General features: G+C 43.2%; 1 protein-coding gene across 1 annotated transcript in view; it reads right to left on the reverse strand.

The window, feature by feature from the left end:
- AKR1B1 (aldo-keto reductase family 1 member B) overlaps window positions 1-19,685 on the reverse strand; it is a 27,116-nt gene extending 7,431 nt beyond the window's left edge. Inside the window, exons 1-8 of the mRNA XM_075602538.1 lie at window positions 19,527-19,685; window positions 8,419-8,586; window positions 7,556-7,672; window positions 6,881-6,958; window positions 6,108-6,230; window positions 4,842-4,948; window positions 4,627-4,708; window positions 3,812-3,895 (exon numbers count right to left, since the gene is read on the reverse strand). Of these exons, the coding sequence (XP_075458653.1) occupies window positions 3,812-3,895; window positions 4,627-4,708; window positions 4,842-4,948; window positions 6,108-6,230; window positions 6,881-6,958; window positions 7,556-7,672; window positions 8,419-8,586; window positions 19,527-19,595 (828 nt within the window). The 5' untranslated portion in view covers window positions 19,596-19,685. The remainder of the gene's footprint in view (window positions 1-3,811; window positions 3,896-4,626; window positions 4,709-4,841; window positions 4,949-6,107; window positions 6,231-6,880; window positions 6,959-7,555; window positions 7,673-8,418; window positions 8,587-19,526) is intronic.
- Window positions 19,686-23,357: the final 3,672 nt, after the last annotated feature.

The following is a 23,357-nucleotide window of genomic DNA, read 5'->3' on the forward strand; positions in this document are numbered from 1 at the left end:
AACACCTACCACTGAAACTCAGCTGTTCCTTACAATAAAATATGTTTTCCTAACAATTTCACGGTCTGTATAATTTATTCTAAAACACTTCACACCACCACTCACACACAACACTCACCCACACAAAACCCCCTCATACACACACACACACACACACACACACACACACACGCAAACATCCTGTCATTCTATGCCACACATAACAAATCACACCTCACCTTCACCCTCATAATACACACACTACACTCAAAAACATGCAATTTACAACATGTCTATGACCAACAACACGCACTCACACACACAACATGCGTCACACACACACATGCCATCACACACGCCACATACACACATGCTCACACACACCACACACAACACACACACAAATACACAAACACATGCACACACACGCACTCAGCAACGCCACACGCCCTCAACCACGCAACACACGTACTCACACACACACACCAACCTCCTCTGCTGATACAACACACAAAACAACACTTCAACATAACCTTAACTACCACACACAACACAACCACCACTAAACAAACACACACACCCAACCCACTGTTCCAATTACCTACCCTTCACCATACACACTACACTGAATACAATGCACATTTACACGTCTCACCACCCACTCCCATTGCACATCAACATCCCACCACACACAAACATATACAACAACACAACACCTCCGCTACTAACACAACTAGCACAATAAATCACCTCTTCCTTTCAATAACATATTTTACACAAAACATTACTATTTACACATCTGTCTAATTTATTGCACACAAACACTCAACTAACCAACACTGACACACACACTCACACACCACACACTCACTATCACATCACACACTCACTCATCCACACACACACACCCCACACAATCAACAATCACACACAATAATTACATACACACACTATTCTGCCACACACACAGCCAACATTAACACAAAACAAAAACACACACAACATTTCAACACCTACACAAACGCACACCAAACACAAATAAATACCCCTCACCTCACACAGTGTAGCTCCCGCGAACCGCACAGCACGCCTCACATCTCCTGCACCTCACACATCTCCCTACCGCAACCGGACCGCGAGGCCCCCTAACCCGCTACACCATGCCACCAATGTCCCTCTCCCTATCCCGCTACCTCACATGAGTGAAGATATACTTCACAAAGCACAGAGACACAACCCATCACTCAATGTTACCTTTTCACCTGACATTTTCAACAAGGTACTCATATTGTTAGAAGATACATGTCTCTCTATCAATAACAAAACACTACTTCAATTAGATCTAGAAGCTCCCCAACGTCATCATCACGATGTACTCAATACAGACCTTATGCGAGAGAAACAATACAATATTTCCATACTACAAGAATATGTTGCCACAAGAAAACCAATGTTAATTCCACAACAACTTAACACCTATAACAACATCATGCAGCACATAAACAACGAACAAGGTGCAATCCTGTTTCTTGATGCTCCAGGTGGAACAGGCAAAACATTTCTCATAAATTTACTCCTTGCAGAAATAAGAATGCACAATCATGTTGCACTTGCATCATCTGGCATTGCAGCCACTCTTATGGATGGAGGAAGAACTGCACTCAGCTCTTAAATTACCACTAAACATTGCTCATGAAGAAAACCCAACATGTAATATTACCAAGACATCTGGCCAAGCCCGTGTTCTTCAAATTTGCAAACTTATTGTTTGGGATGAGTGTACCATGGCGCATAAAAAAGCACTTCAAGCCCTTAATAGAACCTTGCAAGACTTGCGTAACAATAAACAAATAATGGGTGGTGCTGTCATTCTTTTAGCTGGTGATTTCAGACAAACACTTCCAGTCATACCACGATCCACACCAGCAGACGAACTTCATGCATGCCTTAAATCCTCTATTTTATGGCGACATGTCAAACATTTTCCATTAACAACCAATATGCGAGTCCAACTTCTCGGCCACTCAAATGAACAACTTTTTGCACACACACTTCTTCAAATAGGTGAAGGCACTTTACCTACTGACTTAACATCAGGTGAAATTGCTTTTCCCACACATTTTTGTCACATGATGACATCACTTGAAGATCTCATACATCACGTCTATCCAAATCTCTTACACAATTACACAAACCACCAGTGGCTCTGTGAAAGAGCCATCCTTGCTGCCAAAAATACTTCTGTCAATGACATCAATCATCAAATTCAAGACATTATTCCAAACACAATTACTCAATACAACTCAATCGATACAGTTGTGGATTGCGATGAAGCCGTTAACTATCCACCTGAATTCCTACACTCCCTCGAACCATCAGGGATGCCACCACATCATCTTCGCCTCAAAGTTGGAGCACCCATCATGCTACTTCGCAACCTACACACACCTAACCTTTGTAATGGAACCAGACTGTGCATAAAAACATTGATGCCCAACCTAATTGAAGCTACTATCTTAACTGGCAACGCCAAAGGCCAAGATGTCTTCATCCCCCGCATTCCATTCATTCCTACAGACATGCCTTTTACTTTCAAACGGCTACAGTTCCCCATCAAACTAGCTTTTGCTATCACCATTAACAAAGCACAAGGACAATCTATAAAGTGCACTGGTATCAACTTAGAATCACCATGTTTCTCCCACGGCCAGTTATATGTTGCGTGCTCTAGAGTTGGATCCCCCCAACAATTGTACATCTTTGCTCCAACTGGAACTACCAAAAATGTCGTTTACAAACAAGCATTACAATGAACATTGACTTTCCTCAATTTCCATGAACTCTACATATTGCCATAAGAAATTACAAAAAAATGAAAGACACTCAATACACTACTGTCATCTTTTATTACTACATTATTTTACAACACACACTTTAACATTACATCAAATACACTCCTCTCAACAATGGACATTCACATCTTTCAAGAAGCATTTCCAACAATAAAATTTTCAAAAATAACTACCGTAACAACTAACATACACTTCAAACATTTGCCCTCATATACATGTGCTTTCTACTACTGTTGATTTACAAACACAATTCTAACTAATATTACATAACATTGGCATCACATTACAACTTTCACATACAACATTTACACATACTTATTCACACTTCACATCCCGGGCAACGCCGGGTTTCTCAGCTAGTATAGTACTAAAATAAAACACGCCAGTGACTGCTCCTGGCTAGATTCTCATTTTCAGCTAACAGGCCTCCCTGCCCATAGCCACAGTCTGTTCTACCAACAATCGTGGCCAAGCACTGCCATCTACTGCACTTATTCCCTCACCTGCAAGTCACCCAACTTAGATTGTTAGCTCTTAGGGCAGGGTTCTCCTTTCCCATTGTCAGATTTTATTTGGCACACTTACTGTATTATAATCCCCCGTTCTGTATCTTGTGTAAAGCACAGAGTACACCGTGTGCGCCACATAAAAGGCTCTGGTACCATTTTCAAGTACAAAAAAAATCACAATGTGTATTACGGTGGAAAACCTGCGATATTCTGTGTTACACTAAAAGGATATGTTGAGGGGTCGTTTTTGGGAGAATGGATCAAGGGCACACTCTGCATCAGTGTGGATATTTCATGCAAGTTTAGCTTGTTATTCTCAACAGGCTTGCAAACCTTTCCTTAATTTGAGATGAAGCAATCTCATTTGCTGCAGTGTCAGAGACCAGAGAGTGTAGCTCCCCGAGCCTGCAGGAAGGGGGCGCCCCGCAGTGTGAAGGAACCCGGGGGCAAGTCAAAATAGTTCAATCCTACCTTGAAATTCTCCTCAATGCGCTCAGGGGTCACAGATTTCGGGATGACGATGACATTCCTCTGGATGTGGAAGCGGATCAGAACCTGTGGCGACACTTTAAAAATCAGAACAAGTCTCTACAAAAAGACGACACTGAAGAGGTTTCAGTATTTGATGCATCAGTTTGCTAAAGGCACGTTTCCCCATCTTAAAGTGCTCTCAGCACCAGGCCCTTTAAAGCAGATCTCCAATCTTGTTATTTTTTGTCGTAGCTGCTATTTTTAAAAAAAAATTATTAAAGGCCCGAAGCCTGTTGCAGAGTGTCCACATGGCATCCGCCGATAACTCACTCTTGCTCCACCCCACCAAGGAGCCCACAGCCGTGTCCCATGCAGGAATCAGTATAGCACTCATCCCAAGCTCCTCAGATAAAATGCTCTGAAGAAATCTGAAGAAATCTTGGGTAACTAAGTGACAGAGCCTTAGCAGCACCTTTAATTAAAGGTTTGGGGGTCAGCTTTCAGGAATAATAATAATAATAAAAAAAAAAAATAGTGTGCTGGGAATAACTAGTGAAATCAGTATACAATCAATATTATGGTAAAGAAAATCACTGAAGGTGCAATTCCCCTTATTCCCCCATATTTATTTAAAGAGTGAAGCCGTGGACTGTGTTTTAGCAGTCGGCCAAGTATGTTTAAATGTTAATTATGTCAACCCACTGTTAAAGATGCATAGAAACAATGTGAGTTGATACATAGTAATAATGTCACACCTCATCACCCTCATCTTTTATTACACACACACACATACACACACACACATACACACACACCTGAGCTGATGTCTTCTTGTGCTTTGCAGCAATCGCTTTGATTTTTGGGTCATCAAGGAGAGACGGGTCATCAGGCTTAGCCCTGACACACACAAAAAAAAAAAAACACACAGGATGACATGGTTACCACACGGCTGTGAAAGTGCATTTCTGGCCTCTCCCCCAGTGAAGGGGTCAGCACCACAGTCTTTAATGGAGTACCCCATCTTTCTTACCAAGGCCGGTCTGGGGACCCAAGGGGACTGTACGCCGTGACAGCGATTCCTTTGTCCTGGCAGTAAGCAATCAGCTTTTTCTGAGACAGGTAAGGGTGGCATTCAAACTGAAATGAATACAGATCTTCAGTTACTGCAAAGATAATGAAGTTACTGTACTCTGTGCCTGCAAAATTCTATGTACTTACTGCGCTATAAAAGAATGTATATATATTTAAATCAAAATGACAGTTTTTTTCCTTTTCTCCTCCCCCCCCCCCTCCTCCTTTCTTGTGTGATGTCAAGTGTTTGCACAGGCAAATCTCCCCTCTCTCCCCCGATGATCGCTATTGGCTCTTTGATAAGGACACAGCGGAATACAGGTAAAGAAAACTTGAATGACAATCACTCCCCAAACACATCACAAACCTACCCCGCGAATGGAAAATTCTTTGCACGTTTCCCTAAATGCCATCTTTAATTGGTTACAAATAATAAAAGGCAACTTTCATTAGCACGGCATGACCTCTCCCGAGCTCTACGCCATAAAGGAGCAACCCCCCCGCGCAGGGCCTTTTATTTATGGACGTCGCGGCTGCCTACCCCGGTCCGCAATGACTTTTAAACGCCGACATCACATGAACCCCAGCGGCTACAGCACCCCTACAGAGGCACGTATCTCTGGAAGCAGGGGGTCCCCTGGGCTGAAATGAATGGGGTTCAGATCCAGAATCCCCCTGCCTCAATCCCATGTAGAATTATTATTATTTTTTTTTTATTGAGAAACAAAAAAACCAGCCCACTTGGATGGCTGCTTTAATCTGGATCCAACTGTTTTACGCCTTTCAGTGCTAAGTGATTTTGCGGCTCAGTGCAGAATAATGAGAACTACAGGCAAAAGTGTTACAAGATCGCAAGTTTAGTCCGTGGTCAAAGTGAATGAAAGTAGTGGTGCCGTGCACATTTTTGATACATGGGGTAAAACCTATTTGGTCGACATTTTAGATGCAAGCAATAATTATATTATGAAAACAAATGGAGTCTAAAATAAACCAAGTGGAATAAAATATATACCGGTATATGATACTTTGGGAATAAAATAATGGTGGTACTCCATACCCTTCTAGCACCCTCACACTATCCCCAGAGAGGCCAACACATTGCCTCCCTGCTGTAGGGGTGTGCAATCGACTCCTATCGACCCCAGATGTGGAGATTCTCCATCTGCACCAGAGACTGAAGTAAATTAAACCAGTTAACCCGTTCAGTCCTCAGGACACCACTTACCTGGTGAACTGCCGGCTTGTATTTTAATCCCGGCTTGTTCAGGAGACGCTCAATCTGAGCGTGGTTGAAGTTGGAGATGCCGATGGCCTTCACTAGACCAGCATCCACCAGCTCTTCCATACCCTGGGGGTATAGAGACGGCGAAATGTAACCACACGGGGAACCTACTGCCTTTAAAGTGGCTTCAAATGCCAGTGTGTGCAAACAACAACAAATACACTTGTATGTAATAAATATTTTTATATTAGTTACTGTGACATTGAGAACGATAAGGAAGGCTGTATATCGAAGTCATACTGAGATCTGCACTCTATGGTGAAATCACCCTACTGGTGCTGATCATCCAGTAATTATGCAACTGATAAGAGCAGAATGCCGTCTTATGCAGTATTTCAAGCGGGCTTTATTTTCCAATGTTGTGGTCGAGTTGATGCAAATGAGACACAGAGAGGAGTCAGTTGGCACTCCTGTATTGCTTAAAGTTGAAGGTGCATGTCCCATATAGATAATATAACCATACGATACCTTTCCACAGTCGGTAAATCAGGAGACAGCACTCAGATGTAGATAACCAAAAATAATGTATTAATGTAAAATATAATACATCACAAAACCCAGGGTTTTGTGATGTATTATATTTCACATTAATACATTATTTTTGGTTATCTACATCTGAGTGCTGTCTCCTGACTTGCCGACTGCGGAATGGTACCGTATGGATAGATAAGAAAATGTGTTACTCTTGGCATATAATGTTACATAATAGTACATACCTTCCATGCATCCAGGAAATCCGTTTCACTCGGTATTACCATCCCTTGCTCATCTGAGGGGAAGAAAGAATCACCAGCCTGCAAGCAAATTAATAGAAAAAGAAACCCATTACAACCATTGTAGGTCAATCAGCAGGTGGGACCTAAAAGGAGACACAGCCCGAGATCTGAATATCTTTGGGCAAAAGTCCCTCAGTACATTTTCTGCTGTTAAAGTCCAAGGGTCTCACTTACAGCCATCTGCCACTACCCCTCGGGGAAAACACCAATAATTCCCTATGAATGCAAGCTTTGATGGAGCAATTAAGAGCTAAAGATGGCACTTTGCTGCAGTTTGAGATACAAGTCTCCGTATGGTTTTTATTGCTTTTGCACATAGGGTCACACTTTACCTGTAAATACGATTAGAAGTGCTCTATGCATTGGGACATCTAGAATCCATCTATATGTTTGGCAAGATTCACCATTCCCTACTTTTATAGTGATGTTTCTACATGTCACACGCAGCAGTTATTCATCCTTGGCAGAATAAATCAGTTTAGCATCTATCAACTGGTTAACACTTCGGATGCTGTAAACCAGTTTGAGATTAACAGGTTTAGAAAAAAAAATGAAGCAGTCTGAAACTAGTTCAGGAGGGTGGGCAGAGCTTCAAATGTGGTTTGTGCAGCGCACCTTAAATCCCGTGGGCCAGTGGATAAGGTAAAGGTCCAGGTAATCCAGCTTCAGAGCAGAGAGCGTTTTCTGGCAGGCTCCTTTCACCAGGGACTTGTCGTGGAAAGTACACCATAGCTTTGTGGGGGGAAGAGAATAAATAACCAGATAATGCACATGATCACAAATGCAGCACCCTGCAGCAGGGAAGAGGTTACAAACAGCCGGCAAGCGGAGTGTTTTAGGTAAAGACGTGTGGGACAGCATCAGTTCACCGCGCAAAAAGTTACTGCAAAATGTTTCAGAAACCAGTCAACGCCAAAAGAAATAAAAAATAAAAAAAAAAACACATTTTTGAATTCACAGATAAAAATAAATAAAACCGCTTCAGTTTATTTACCCGACCATTTGTACTTTTGCAAAATGTTTGTATCAATTCGTAAGGATTTCTGTCAGTTTCGTATCTTGGCAATTTTGTCACCAGTTCTGAAAGTCCAAAATTCAAACTTGGCGCAAAAACAGTTTCACTCATCTAGTTTCAGCAACTTCAACCTCTATGTCAGAGGGGCTTGCAATTAAAACTGCCGTTCATTTGCACAACTAGCCACCATAAAAGGAATGCGCAGCTATTTAAAGAAGTGGGGGGGGGAAGGGGGAGAGGAACAGGAAGTAGTGTGTGCTCATTCGAACTTTAAAATGCAACTTACACTACTAGGTTGACTGTCATTGGCATGCATGAACATTTAAATTATTACAGTCCACAACAAAAAATTTTAGAGGCTTCAATAAGAACAGCTGCTACAGCTCATATATACATTCACAAATTAATGTGAAATGTATGTTTGCCAGAGAAACCTGCAGTCCGGCTGTTTTGTGATTAGTACCTTGCTAACGACAAAGAGGTCCTCTCTCTTCACCACCCCTTCTTTGATCTTCTGCTGGATTCCATCTCCCACCTCATTCTCATTCTCATAGACGTAAGCGCAGTCCAAGTGACGATACCCCACATCTATGGCCTTTATCACGGCTGCACTCACCTTGCCGGGGGGAGACTGGAAGGAAAAAGCAGAGATTAATAAAAAGGCAACAAAAATAAAAACGTGATCTTGTGCAAATCTGCAGGTGACTGGTAGCATCATTAGATTGTAAGCTCTTTGGGACAGAGCCTCCTTAGGTCTGTATAACTATGCACGGTGTAGATTTCAATGCCAAATCTACTATACACATCCCAACTAAGTCCTTTCCTTGGCCAAAACTACTTGCCGGACATTTCTGCACCATAGGTTATGATGATGTGACCCACCAAATGTTAGATGCATACAATGTGTGCAGTAGGTAGAGCGGCCATCGCCACCACAAAGCTAATATGAGTTTAACGAATATGTCCGTATCCTGCTCTATGTCCTGTTTTAATATCTAGTTTCTGCCACTACCATAATAATAATAATAATAATAATAATAATATACAACAACACTAGGCTCTGGGCAGACATCTATTTTGACATGCCAAACGAAATAAATAAAAATAGTTCTCCCTCAAGTGCATGTATGCACCTGTATTTACATACATCGATATGCAAATGATCAGCACAGACAGCAGCTTTAAACAGCCTTGGGTGCTGGTATTAAGTGTTAGCAGCGGTAAATGGCAGAAACCACATTCACCAACAGGTGTCAGTGCCGGTGTGCCAGACATTGAACATCATAGGGAGACACACAGGATTAAAAGCAACAACATGGCTAATTTGGTTTCCTTGGAAAATGGAGAGATTTTCTTTTCAGAGGCAGCTAATCAGCACAAAGTGAGAACGTCATTTTCTCTAACACAAAAAAACCCAGCACGTGTGCACTCAATTTCTCCCTGCTGAGATCCAATATAGATAAAGGGGGGGTTGCCTGTGTAAACCCACTCATTAAAATTTGTTTTCGTTTACAAAATGCATTATAAGATTAGTCAAGACTTGGGGGGTGGGGAAGGGGGGAAGAAAGGGGGGTTCCAGCGGTCATATCCCTAATCAGATGGCTGGCCTGGTTTTCTCCCACACAAATCTGTGTGCGTCAGGAACCATTCAATCTTTAACAGACTCCAGAACTTGGATTGTATTGCTGCTGAAGCTGAAAAGCCTCTTCCACAAAGAGGGTGTGGAAAATAGCAGGCGATCCCACAGGTCTTCTTGGTCTGATGACAAAGGATCGCTCTTCCAACTTATCTTCAAAACTCGAAATGTTAGATCTCAAATGCATTGTAAGGAGCATGATCAGCAACGGACAGGTGGCAAGAAACACACAATCACGATAATCTTTTGCCCATCACCAACCTCCGGCCACTACCACCCGCTTTGTGCATCTTCTTTCGACAGTTGAAAAACAGGCTTTGTGAAGGCCACTGAGCTGGGTGTCCATATCGCAAACTGGATTTTGAAGCCCTCCGACGACAAAACTTTTTGCATCTCCATATTAAAAGGTAATGTTTCCTTATACTGCAAGCAACACACATTACTGCTCAACACACAAGTTTATGCGCACAGTCACTGATCTCTTCATTCATGTTTAGGGAGGTCAGGACCTTGCATGTGTTCAGTGATTGAACTAGTACAGGGGAGCGCAAACTTTTGAAGCTACGCCCCCCCGCCCAGCCTCCCCTGGTCTTGCGCCCCCTCTACCTGCCAGCTGCGTCAAATGACACTCCGGGGTCGCGCAACGTCTCATCACGTGACCCGCAGCGTTGCCATGGAGACACGTCTGAATCCCGGTAAGTGTTACTGTTGCAGAGGCCTCACGGGATCTCCGGCAATTAATTTAAATGCCTTGGGGAGTGCGGGACCTCTGCAACCACCCATGCCCCCCCAGACAGATCTAACCCCCTCCCCCAGACAGATCTAACCCCCCCCCCCAGTTTTGGCACTTCTGAACTAGATCACCGAGTTGAGGAAAAGGATTAATTATTTGTCAGAAACATAGCACCAGTGTACGAGCCACATTCCAGAAACACAGGCAGCTCTTCACACCACCAAAAACACTCATTTATTTACCCCCCCCCCCATGTTATCCATCGTGACAGAAGTGAATCATAATCAGCCCCCTGTATTACAAAGCAATGCAAATAAGCGTGAATCAAAAGCATCACCCTCTTGCCAACATCAAGAGGATTTCATTCGGCATTAACCGGTTTGGAATCGTGCTTCCTCATGAATCGTGCGCACACTGCATCACCAAGAAGCAAGTCTTCCCCAGCGCTCGCAATCATTTATTTCCAGCCACGGCCAAACGCGGCCCACGCAGAGTCCGGATGTCAGTTGCTTAAGCATGAAAGTGCAGGTTTTTCCACACTGAAATCGCTCTTGTAAATTTAAAGTAAAAATGTAAATTGCGCAGGCATTATAGATGCTTGCAAAATGTTTCAATATACATTTAAATTTACAAAATGTAATTACAATAGGCATGCGGCCCATCTGCTAATAAATATTTTCTGACCCAGACCCCTCGGAAAAAACGTTGTCAAAGGGCCACGACATACTGTATGCTGCTGCTGTTCACTCAACCTTTATATTTAAAAAAAAATAAAAAATTTAAAAAAGGGGGAGCTACTTTTGTATTGTGAGAAGTCTAAAATTAAAACAAAAAAATAAATAAATAAATAAATAAATAGCACACCCCGTGAAGTTTGAGGTACCTCATAGTAGCAGGAAGGGGTAATTTCAAGAAACCATAAAGAGAAAAAAGCTCCAAAAGTCTCACACCACCCTCTATACAACACGCAGATAGATTCCTAGAAAACCATACTATTTGCAGAATTACATTAGCTCATTTCACTGGTCTCTCTCCACAAGCTTTGTAGGTATTTTGGGAAGTATATGCAGTAAGTCAATAGGTATCACGCTAAAAATCAGATTCACCTGCAAAACCCATGTATCAATGTGAAAATGACTCCTTGCAAACGTGTTTTCCCCCCGCCCCCCCTCACACACACTACAAAAAAAAAAAAAAAAAGTTGGCAGGAACACAAATTTAGACAAATCCCGCAACTCCAATCTTGGGCAAAAAAATACACAGTTGTGTATCGCCTGCAGGGGATAAATATAAATAGTCCCAACAATGCATGAATGAGCGCGGAATTCCAGCTGAAAGCTAATCAAGCCTGAGAATTGTAACACACCTTGAGGGCTATTAACATAGCGGGTGTTTACAGTCGGCACCTACAGGCTGAAGCATGTTTTACAGGAAGTAGGAAAATGCACGGCGTACAGTCTCAAGTGGATGTGGAGCGCGCCAAAAAGGCATTAAATAGGTTGTCACTGTTAGTAAATCTAAAAGAAATGTTTTGTTTGTGTAACATTTTATATAAACCGTATGTGACCATTTGTATACAACTTGTTTAGTATTAATACCAAATAGTTAGGGAATAGTACAGAAAGGATCAAATCTAACCAACTTATTGTAATTTTCTTTTCCTGGAACTATGGCAGTGGGCACCGTAGGGTTAACTATCCTTAGTGGAGGACAGGAAATTGAATTCTTTCAGGTAGGCCATAAAAGGCCCCTCCCACTACCTGCAGGTAGTCTTTGGATTCTCCCATAGCTGAAAAAAATATAATATAATCTATATTATATTTTTTTAGGCATACATAGGGAGGGTAACTGCCCACTGCCATGGTTCCAGGAAAAGAACATTACGGCAAGTTGGTTACATTTTCTCCTTTCCTGTTAACCCTGGCAGTGGGCACCGTAGGGACATACCCCAGCAGTATTATTTAGGGAGAAGAAAAAATACAAATAAAAAAGCCAGTCTGACGCATAACCAAATTTCAGTAGTATACCGCTGAGTTTGATTTCTTTCTTGCTTCCAACAGGGTATTTAGTGTTCAATCTGAACATCCCTTTTTTTCTTAAGACCATCCACTTAATCTCCAAGGCCAATTGTTTGGGCTCTGGGTGATATACTGGTCCTTGTTGTACCAGTCCCTGGACATTTGGTAGATGCCATGGTGTGTCTATTGCCATATTTGAGATGGGCAAACCATGGTCTCCGCGGCCCATATGGTAGCACCAGTTTCCCCTCTGCTTGATCTGAAGGAGAAGGAGTGGCTCAGTGAATAAAGACACTGATTGACATTGAGTTTGAAGCAGGGGAGCCTGGTTCAATTCCTGGTGTCGGCTCCTTGTGACCTTGGGCAAGTCACTTTATCTCCCTGTGCCTCAGGCACCAAAAACATAGATTGTAAGCTCCACGGGGGCAGGGACCTGTGCCTGCAAAATGTCTCTGTTAAGCACTGCGTATAACTAGCAGCACTATACAAGAACAGGTTATTATTATTATCATCTCTCCTGATCTTCCTGAATGCGAGGAATTGGAGGAAACCAAATATGCCAGTTTGAACTGGCACTTGAAACTGAGGGCATCTGTGTGCCTTGCACTGGGATGAAAGTGAATTGCACAATAATTTTCCACCTGTTTTGGAGAGTAGCCATCAGATCTTTTTCTGGTTGCCCCCAACGTTTTACCAATTTGCAGAATACTTGGTTGTCTAATGACCATTCTCCCGGGTGAATTATGTTGCGACTGAGAAAATCTGCTGTTATATTCTCAGGCCCTGGTATATGTATGGCTGTTATATCTGTAACATAGCCTTCTGCCCATGATAGAAGCTCTGATGTTAGCTTTATCCGTCTATTGCTCCTTGTTCCTCCTTGATTGGATGGATAGAGATATTGATATATTTTACCACGGCCCTGTTGTCGGATCTTAGTTGTATATTTCCATCCTTTACCTGCTTTGCAATGCTTCCAGTGCTTTCTGCACGGCCTCGAGCTCCAGCAGGTTTGATGGTAACTGCTGTTCTTTGGTTGTCCAACTACCAGTAGGTCTCCCCAACCTGCGCTGCTTGCGTCTGTGTTGATCGTTGCCCATTGTACCTGGTGTAACGCATGTCCTTTTAATAGGTTTTGGGCATTTTCCCACCATCTTAGTTCTTTGTGTGTGGGTATATGTATATTTCTTGTTTTACATCCCTGGAATTTCTGTTCCACGGCTGTAAGAAATGGTTGTAATGGTCTCATGTAGACCTGCCCATTTTACTACATTTAGCATCGATATACATTTTCCCAGGAGCCTCATACAGTCTGCTGCTGAAGAGATGTTCGCTGTTCTGAGCGTTCTGGTCTGGACTCCATTGTCGTGGATCCTCAAGTATGGTAATCGCACCTCTCCTTCTGCCGTGTGAAATTCTACCAATTTCCCAAGAATTTTAAAGACGGTGTTGGCACTAGTTGGCTTTTGTCGACGTTTATGACCCAGCCATTTTGTTCTAGAAAAGACAAGACTGTTTCTGTCTTGTAGCAGTTTTATCAGAATATCGTCTAGATATGGATACATTTCTACGCCCCGTTTTCTTAATTCTGCTATCAACTGGGCTAATACCTTTGTAAACGTTCTGGGTGATGTTGTTAGTCCAAACGGCAGCGCCGTATATTGGTAGTGTTCCTGATTTATTGCAAAAATCAGAGGAATCTTTGATGTCTCTTTGCTATCGGGATGTGTAAATATCATCTTTTAGATCTATTGATATCTTCCAATCGTTTAGTTTTACGTCTTGGATGATGTTTAGTGAAACCATTTTGAACTTTCTTACCTGCAAGTAGGCATTTACGGTTCTTAGATCCAATACTGCTCTGCAACCTCCTAACTCTTTTTCCACCAAAAAGATCTTGGAATAGATCCTTGTCATCCTCTGGTCCTGAGGAACCTTTATTACCTAGGCCTGTAAAACACTTTCAGGATAAATAGAACACAAAGGTTCCCAGCACTCAGAAGAATGAATGTACTAGTGAGAGGTTCAGCAAAAATCAAATTTACTTGTACACGTATGATGCACACAATAGGTCAAACAAAGACCAGGAGAGAACGTATATTGATCTAGTTTTCTTCTGCCTTGTTCCAAATAATCTGATTTCTGAGTTTTTCCGGTTGTATAACCATAGCATTACGCTGAAAAAAATATTCATTTCAGTTCCATGATAGTAACGCTTTCACTTTCTTCCGCTCTACTAAACTACGGACTCGCCTAGTTTTTGTAAGCGACCCTTTACTTCCCCCAGCTTCCAAACTTCTTGCAGCGGATTTCTCCTGTCTGCCGAGCGTTCTATGCTGCGGCTGCTTCCAGGAGACCTCAACACAGCACTGTGTGTCGTTGCTCTGTCGTCGGCCTGCCCAATCAGAGCGCTTGTCTCACGCACACGCCTGTCTGTGGTATCGTAACACACGGTCGAACGTGCCATGTACTTACAAGGGACGCCTTGCCGGTCTGTCTCACCCACTTCGCTGTGTTCTAAGACACCTCTGCGGTAAATATTAACCGAGCCTCCGATATGCTCTACAGCAGGCCTGCACAACTCGTAAAGCGAGAAGGGCCGAACTGCTCCAAGGAAAAAAAATTTGGGCCGCATAGGTAAAATCATCATCATCATCATCATCTCTCCTCCAGCACCTCTCATCATCATCCTCATATCTCCCCCAGAACCCTTCACTATCAACCTTTGCGATACTCCCCATCTATTTCTCATACCCCCATCTCCCCCCCTGCACACCTCGCACCACTCTACCCCCCCCTGCACACCTCGCACCACTCTACCCCCCCTGCACACCTCGCACCACTCTACCCCCCCCTGCACACCTCGCACCACTCTACCCCCCCCTGCACACCTCGCACCACTCTACCCCCCCCTGCACACCTCGCACCACTCTACCCCCCCCTGCACACCTCGCACCACTCTACCCCCCCTGCACACCTCGCACCACTCTACCCCCCCTGCACACCTCACACCACTCTACCCCCCCCTGCACACCTCACACCACTCTACCCCCCCCTGCACACCTCACACCACTCCCCCCCTGCACCTCACATCACCCCCCCTGCACCTCACATCACATCACCCCCCCTGCACCTCACATCACATCACCCCCCCTGCACCTCACATCACATCACCCCCCCTGCACCTCACCTCACTCCCCTGCACCTCACCTCAATGCACCTCACCTCAATGCACCTCACCTCAATGCACCTCACCTCAATGCACCTCACCTCAATGCACCTCACCTCAATGCACCTCACCTCAATGCACCTCACCTCAATGCACCTCACCTCACATCACCCACGGGACATCGCCGCCATTTTTTTTTTAAAGTTTTTTTAAATCTTATCGAGGGCCGCACAGAGAGGCCGGGTGGGCCGCATGTTGTACAGCCCTGCTCTACAGCCTTGCTATCTGCCTGCCGCGTTCCATGACGCATCCGCGGTTCTGCCTGGTTGCACGGGCCTCCGTTTTGCTGCCACCCACGGTGCGTTGAGGAAGCTTCAGGGAAGAGAGGCTGAGAACCCCGTGGTTTGACTGCAGTAACTTAACAGTTCGGTGAGAGATAGATAGATAAATATAATAAAACCTCTACTCCCAGCTGTAGGGCAGGAAAAAGACTAACTGCAGAATTCAATTTCCTGTCCTACTCAGCTAAGGATAGTTAACCCTACGGTGCCCACTGCCACAGTGAACAGGAAATGACAGTGTTTCATGATAAGACTGCTTTTGATTCAAGAAGATTTTATTAAATTTTGAATAGGGTTTATATGAACCAATTCCACGTCTTTTGAAACAAATGTAGGAATTAGACAAACAATGAGTGATTAAGAGTCACGGTATGTGCAAAAGTGAAACCCTGGATTTATCAGCGAAATTAAAGGGGATAATTAGAATCAGTTGTTTAAATAAGAAGTTAGATCCCACACTAAAGCCAAAACTTTGTGAGTTTGGTCTTCACCATACAGGTGTGTGGAAACATGTCATGCCACAAGCAAAAATAAAAATTCCGTAGGACCTCAGAAAAATCAGTTATTGCCGCTCATCGGTCTAGAAAGGGATACAAAACCCTTTTTAAGGATTTAGGGCTTCACCAATCCACCAGACCGTCTACAAAATGGAGAAAGGTCAAGACCACAGTCACTCTACCCAGGAGCGGTCGTCCTACCGAGATCTCTCCAAGAACAAACCAGAAAATCATCCAGGAAGTTACAAAGCCCAGAGTAACACCCAAAGATCTGCAGGCAACGCTCACCTTGGCAAATGCGAGGGTTCATGACTCAACTATCAGAAAAAGACTGAAGAATGGTGTTCATGGAAGGATAGCCATGAGGAAACTATAGCTCTCTAAAAAGAACACATTGCTACCTGTCTGAAGTTCACCAAAGAGCACATAGATGATTCACAAGACTTCTGGAACAATGTTCTCTGGACAAACAAGTCAAATGTATAAACTTTTGGCCTCAATGCGAAACGTTATGTTTGGTTTTTGCAAACATTGCATTCAAACAGAAAAACCTAATTCCAACTGTCAAGCATGGTCATGGGCGTGTGACGGTATGGGGCTGCTTTGCTGCCTCAGGACCTGGACGGCTTGCCGTCAGACACAACCATGAATTCTGCATTGTATCAGAAGATTCTAGAGGAGAATGTCAGGCCATTCGTTCGTGAGCTGAAGTGGGTCATGCAGCAAGACAATGATCCTAAACATACAAGCAGATCTACAAAAGAACAGCTTAAAGAAGAATACATTTTATGTTTTAGAATGGCCTGGTCAAACTCCAAACCACATTGAAATGTTGTGGCAGAACCCGAAGTGAGTTGTCCATGCAAGGAAGCAATCAAATGTCACCAAGTTGAAACAGTTTAAGGAGGCATGGGCCAAAATGCCTCAAAAAAAAAAAAAATTCGATGTGAGATACTGACCAGCATGCTTAGTTTAAGTCATTTCTGCTCAAGAAGGTGCCACCAGGTACAAAGGTTCACAACTTTTTTTTTTAAAAACACACGAATATTAAAGGTTGAATTATTGGTCAGTAAATGTTTAAATGTATGTTTGTGTCATTTGTTTGATCAGGATATCTATTAATAGGACTATCTGTATTACTAGGACTGCGTCCATGCTAGTGCTGAGCGTGCAGAGCTTGCCGAGTTTAGTTTCTGCAATTTATAAATTGTCCCGTCCCCGCGCTATCCCAAGCTTGGCAGGACCAAAAAAAAAAAAAGGAGACTGAACAAGACCCCATTCCCCCATAGCGCCCTTGCAAAATAGACAGGACACCCGGAGCTCATGCTTGGAGAGCTGGTGACGTCACCGCTCAAGCATGAGCGCGGTCAGTGGGGACGCAGCCATGGATTAAGATATAACATTGTAGGTTTGAAATATGAAATATACTAAGCGGTTCACATACACGAAAAAAAAAAAAACTGACCTAATAGTAATCCAATAAAGCTCATTACACACAAAAAATAATTATATCGAGCAACACTTATGAAAAAGTGAAATCCTAAAACGTTCTCAGAGGTGACAGAAAAAAAAAAGTGGTGTAACTAAACTACCCTAAAGATTTACAACTCTTTGTCTTCATTTGCAGAGGCAGGGAAATATCCCCATTTAAAAAAATAAAAATAAAAAAAATACACGTTTTGTTATTTAGTAAATCAGAATGGATCAATGAGCTCAGGAAACAGGGAAGAAAACTTCAGAATAGGGGCTGTTCTTTACTGCGTGCGCGTGGCAGTTTTAGTTGGCTGAGGTTAGTCAGCCTTTCTATAATGGTAAAAAAAAAAATTGTAAAGTGGTGGATAGCGTGGACTACCTGTAGATTGTGTGAGTGAATAATTACTTAAATAAGATTCTTTAAAAAAAAATTTAAAAAAAAGGGATACGATTGATAAATTATTTTTTATTTTTATTTGTGCACTTATTGACACACACACACACACACACACACACACACACACACACTTCAGCGGCGGTAGCGGCACAAATTCATTATTTTCCTCATCTTTCCCCGTCGGCCGGTTCCACGCATTTATAGAATGGCTGACTAACCTCAGCCAACTATAAATGGTGCGCACGCACGGCGCAGCAAGCGCGCACACTATAGAACAGCCCTAATGCATCCATAGACACTGCAGACGTGCGGAAGCTCAGAGGCAGAGGGAAAGCGGGTGCTTTCCCCGGCCTCAGCACGCGCGCCGTCCGGGGGCATGTCTATGGGCAGGCCAGTGACATCACGGAGCTGGTTCGTCCTCATTGGGCGAACCGCTCACGTGACCGCCCTATCGCGTGAGAAATCAGTTTGGACTTATTTCACGCGCATTGCGCACCCCCTCCCACGCCATAGACACGATCACTGCCTTTAGGCGCTCTGATCACTCAGCGTGCGGATGCGTCCGCGCGGTCTGCCCCTGTATGGACACAGCCGTAGGTTGATAAATGCCAATTCACAGAAACACAATGGGTTTTTTTTTCCAAAACCAGTGCAAAATACAGAGCCATATCCAAAGAACAGAAATTCCATTAGAAGCAAATGGGAGATTTTTCTTTTGATATACTTTTGCGGCTGGAAAAAACTTTAGCAAATGACCCACAGCGTCCTCTAGGAAACTGCCCATGTTTTCGAGGATCTTGTCGGATGTCACATTACTAGATAGCGGAAATAATCCTGTGTGTCACAATGTGAGCTGCCAGACAAACCAGCACCCAAATTATCAACATAACTGCAATGGGTGGGGGGCAATGTCTATGAAGGGTTAACGCTGTGATTATGCTGCAATGTCACTTTGCAGCACTGAGACTTTTATCTGTCCCCCTAGGACAGGGAAGCCCTTATTATTGCTACATATCCAAAGGATTGTTTCAATTAAGAGGGGGTTCTCTTTATGAAGATTTTCGGCTGGCATTGGGAGGTGACCAGCCTCTCTTGCCCTGCACCCAGCAACAAGAGTGATCATTTCATGGATGTGGGTGCATTTTACACACATGGAGGGGGAGATAGATGGAGATTTTTTTTATATCCCCAGCTGTGCAGCGTGGCTCTTAACCCCTCATTGCTTTTATATGAGAAAAGTCACCCAGAACTTGCCAATTAACGTGCACGGGGAATGTTTGAGGCCGTGCAAAACCTCACGCACTCACCTTCCACGTGCCCAGCCCCAGGATGGGCATCTGAGCGCCGGTGTTGAGCTTCACGGAGGTGGGTCCCATCTTTGTCAAAGGATCAAACGCAACAGGGAATCCGCTGCAAACTGCACGAGACCAGAAACTAGCAAGAGCGCGCGCGCTCGCCTTCACTCCCAGGGCAAAGTTCCAAGCGCTCCCATTGGCCGAGAGGTGGGCGGAGGCCGCGCTGGTTGGTTGGGGGGGTTGTCGCGTCACGCGTTTGCAGCAGGAATGGATCTCTCATCTTCAATTACATGTACACGGCGGGTGTTAACCCTATCGCTGCCGCAGAGGTCTGCTAGTTCTTGCTGGGTCTCTTTAAATGCAAAAGGTTTAGTCAAAGGCATTGTTTGAAATTCAATGAAAATAAATAAACTAGGGGTTAAATAATAATAAATAAACTAGGGGTTAAATAATAATAAACTAGTGGTTAAATAATAATAATAATAATTTAAAAAAAAAAATCAAACTTTTTTTTTAACTTGATTTGTGGACATTTTCCCCAATGTATTCTCCAGGTTTTTTTTTACATTTATTTAATTATTTTGCATTACAAAACTTTTCTGCATGTGGTCTCAGTCCAGGTTTCCTTGATCTCCTGTGAAACTCAATGAAAAGAAAATGTATAGAGAAATATATAATAATGTTAAAGCTTTGATTGTAAGCTCTTCGGGGCAGGGCCTCCCTTTGACTAATGTTGTCGTTTATCAGTTGCATTTATCCTCATTGTTTGTAATTTATTTACCAGGTATTGTAATGTTGCAAAGCGTTAGGTACACTGTTGGTGCTATATAAACAACATTATACATATAGATTTAAATCTGGCATGTGAAATACTTGGGCATTTAGGACAAACATGTGAGACCCTGTTTATAGGATAAATGTGAAGTGGCAGGTTTGTAAATAAATCAAGCAGTGGTTATCCGTACCATGGTATATTCACCCCACAGTTAACCACTTTACTGCCAGAAAGAGAGCAATTTGTTGCACAGTAATATAACAGCCTGCAAAGTAATGTGTTGATTGTTCCCTGTGGGAGAAAAGAGGTCAACAGACATGACATGTTCCAAGCGCCAACTGGAATACTAGCAAGACAATGAGTGCAGACGTCACTTGTGACATCATGATGCACACAACTGGTGAGATACCATGCGTATTCACTGGTGACATCATAAAGCTGTTCAGCATTGTGAGGCATCTAGGTAGTGACATCACATCAGGACCAGACTTTGACATTCTGAGGCACTAAGCTATGTCAAGCTGCAGACCAAGCAAAATCCTACATGTATATATATATATATATATATATATATATATATATATATATATATATATATATATATATTTTTTTTTTTTTAAAACAACTCTGAATGACATTTTTTATGTATTATAATGTAACAAGAAATTTTTATTTCTATAGCAACCATTTACAAAGTCACTTCCCCATCCTCTTCTGAAACAGGCTCTGGCACACCCCTTTTTGAGCCCGGCCCTCTCTCTAGCAGTGCACCAATTGTATCTAGTGACTGCCTGGTCACATGGTCTTCCCCACAGAACTTTACATCTTTGGCCCTCTTCTGCTGCACTGGCAGCCATTTAGTGAACCCCCGAGCCAAATCTTCGCTGATCCATCACAGGAGAACGGATACATCGGCAACTTAGCTAATTACTTATCATTGTGTGGATTGTATTGATGCACATATTAAAGGGGGAAACAAAATAACATGTAAAAAAAAAAATGAACCTTGGACTAGAAATAGATTATTCTGGCTGAAGGGACCATTGAAAATGTAAACATGAAACTGAAACGAATGACAGCATTATACCAGAATTATACCAGTATTGTTATATACAAAGATAACGCTGTAAAGCTAAAAGGAACAGTGTTTGCGCATGACATTCATTTTAATACTAAAACATTTTCTGTCGTGATTTTCGGAGAGCAAAGTCATTGATGATGTCTTCAAATGAGAAGCTACGAAGTTTGTCAGTGGATGCACATGATGCCTAGGGTCGTATTTGATCGAAGATGTCCATATTTATAGAGAATCTTCTTTCCCCCCCTATCTTCTTTATTTAGCATCTGATTTTAACATTTGAAATGCATCATTTGTTTTCTTTGTTTGAGGCCCCTCATATTGTTAGCCCCTGGGCTGTAGCTTAGTTAGCTTATGTGTAAGTCCGACACTGCATCACATCTATATTATTATTCTATAAACGGTGGCATATGCAAACTACACAAGGCCCTAGGGCCAGGCCTGCACAACTCCAGTCCTCGAGGGCCGCAAACGGGCCAGGTTTTCAGGATATCCCTACTTCAGCACAGCTGGCTCAATTAGTGGCTCAGTATGACTGAGCCACTAATTGAGCCAGCTGTGCTGAAGTAGGGATATCCTAAAAACCTGGCCTGTTTGCGGCCCTCGAGGACTGGAGTTGTGCAGGCCTGCGGCCTAGACACTTAGCTATGGTGGTTGCCGCCTTGCTGCCGCCCTCCTTCTCCTTATGAATCGCCGCGGACATCACCAAGGTGATGTCGCACGGCGTTGCGTTGCCATGGTAACGCGAGGTCATGTCGTCATTTGACGCCACGACGAGACTCCATGTGACGTCACGTTGGTGCCGCCCAAGGCGTCATTTGGCGCTGCGATTCGAAAGAGGAAGGAGGGTGAACATGAGAGGGGGCTTAAGGGAGACAGCCTGACACTCACGAAAGTGAAAGAGGAAATTGCTAATTAAGGAGAGGAACTGAGAGACAGCAGCAGAAACACATCCCCTACACACAGAGAAAGAGAGAGTAGAGTCCACAGCAAAAGAGATTCAGATATTTGCCAGGCTGTTAAAGCGCCACCGGGTAACAGACAGCCGGGAGGCCTTTTCCCACAACTTTAGAGCATCCTTTGTGTAACACACGCCTCACAAATGATTAACCCTTAACAGGCATGCAACGTGACTACACACCATTTTGAGATAAGAGCTCCAGCACAGTGCTGGCAATAACATTAGCCAAAGTGGACACTTGGACTAATATAAGAGACAATAGTGCAGCGTCCTCATTTATTGTGTATTGCATGTATATATATATATATATATATATATATATATATATATATAGTTAAGTATATAGAGTTTTCTTTTAAGAGTAAGGGACGCCAGGTTAAGGATGCCCAAGAGTCATAATGCACTGGTTAATATATACACAATTAGATTGTAAGCTCTCCTTTTCCTAAATGTTACTTTTATGTCTGAAGCACTTCTCCCCATGATCTGTTATTTGTATTATTTGATATTTATATGATTGTCACGTGTATTACTGCTGTGTACATTAATGGCGCTATATAAATAAAAAAAAAGTTAACAGTACTGCACACCTAATCAACATAAATAAAGCAAAATACTTGCGATTACCACCGGTGCTCCCGGCGATGCACTGACGTCGACGTCACAGCGCCGACGTCACGGCGCCGTGACGTTGACGCAGCCCCACTCTCATTGGAGATTTTCAGCCGACAGCGCGCTGAAAAACAGCTTGGCGCTCGGCTGAAAACTCCAAAGCCTCCGCACGCCTGCGGACGCTCGCGCGAGCCCCCTCTCAAGGCATCCTCATTGAGGATGCAGGGGCTCAGCGCTGAGCGTCCACACGCCTTAGCACGGCCTGTCCTTTTATGGACTCGGCCTAAGGCATGAAAGGGATCCCAGGCACTGCGGATTTTAGAAAATGTATTTATCAAGATTAAGCACCAAATACATTTTCTAAAATCCGTAGTGCCTTGGATCCTTATCATGCTATATAAAAAGACAAACATTCAT

The sequence above is a fragment of the Ascaphus truei genome, chromosome 5 (assembly GCF_040206685.1).
Source record: "Ascaphus truei isolate aAscTru1 chromosome 5, aAscTru1.hap1, whole genome shotgun sequence".
Classification (NCBI taxonomy): Eukaryota; Metazoa; Chordata; class Amphibia; order Anura; family Ascaphidae; genus Ascaphus; species Ascaphus truei.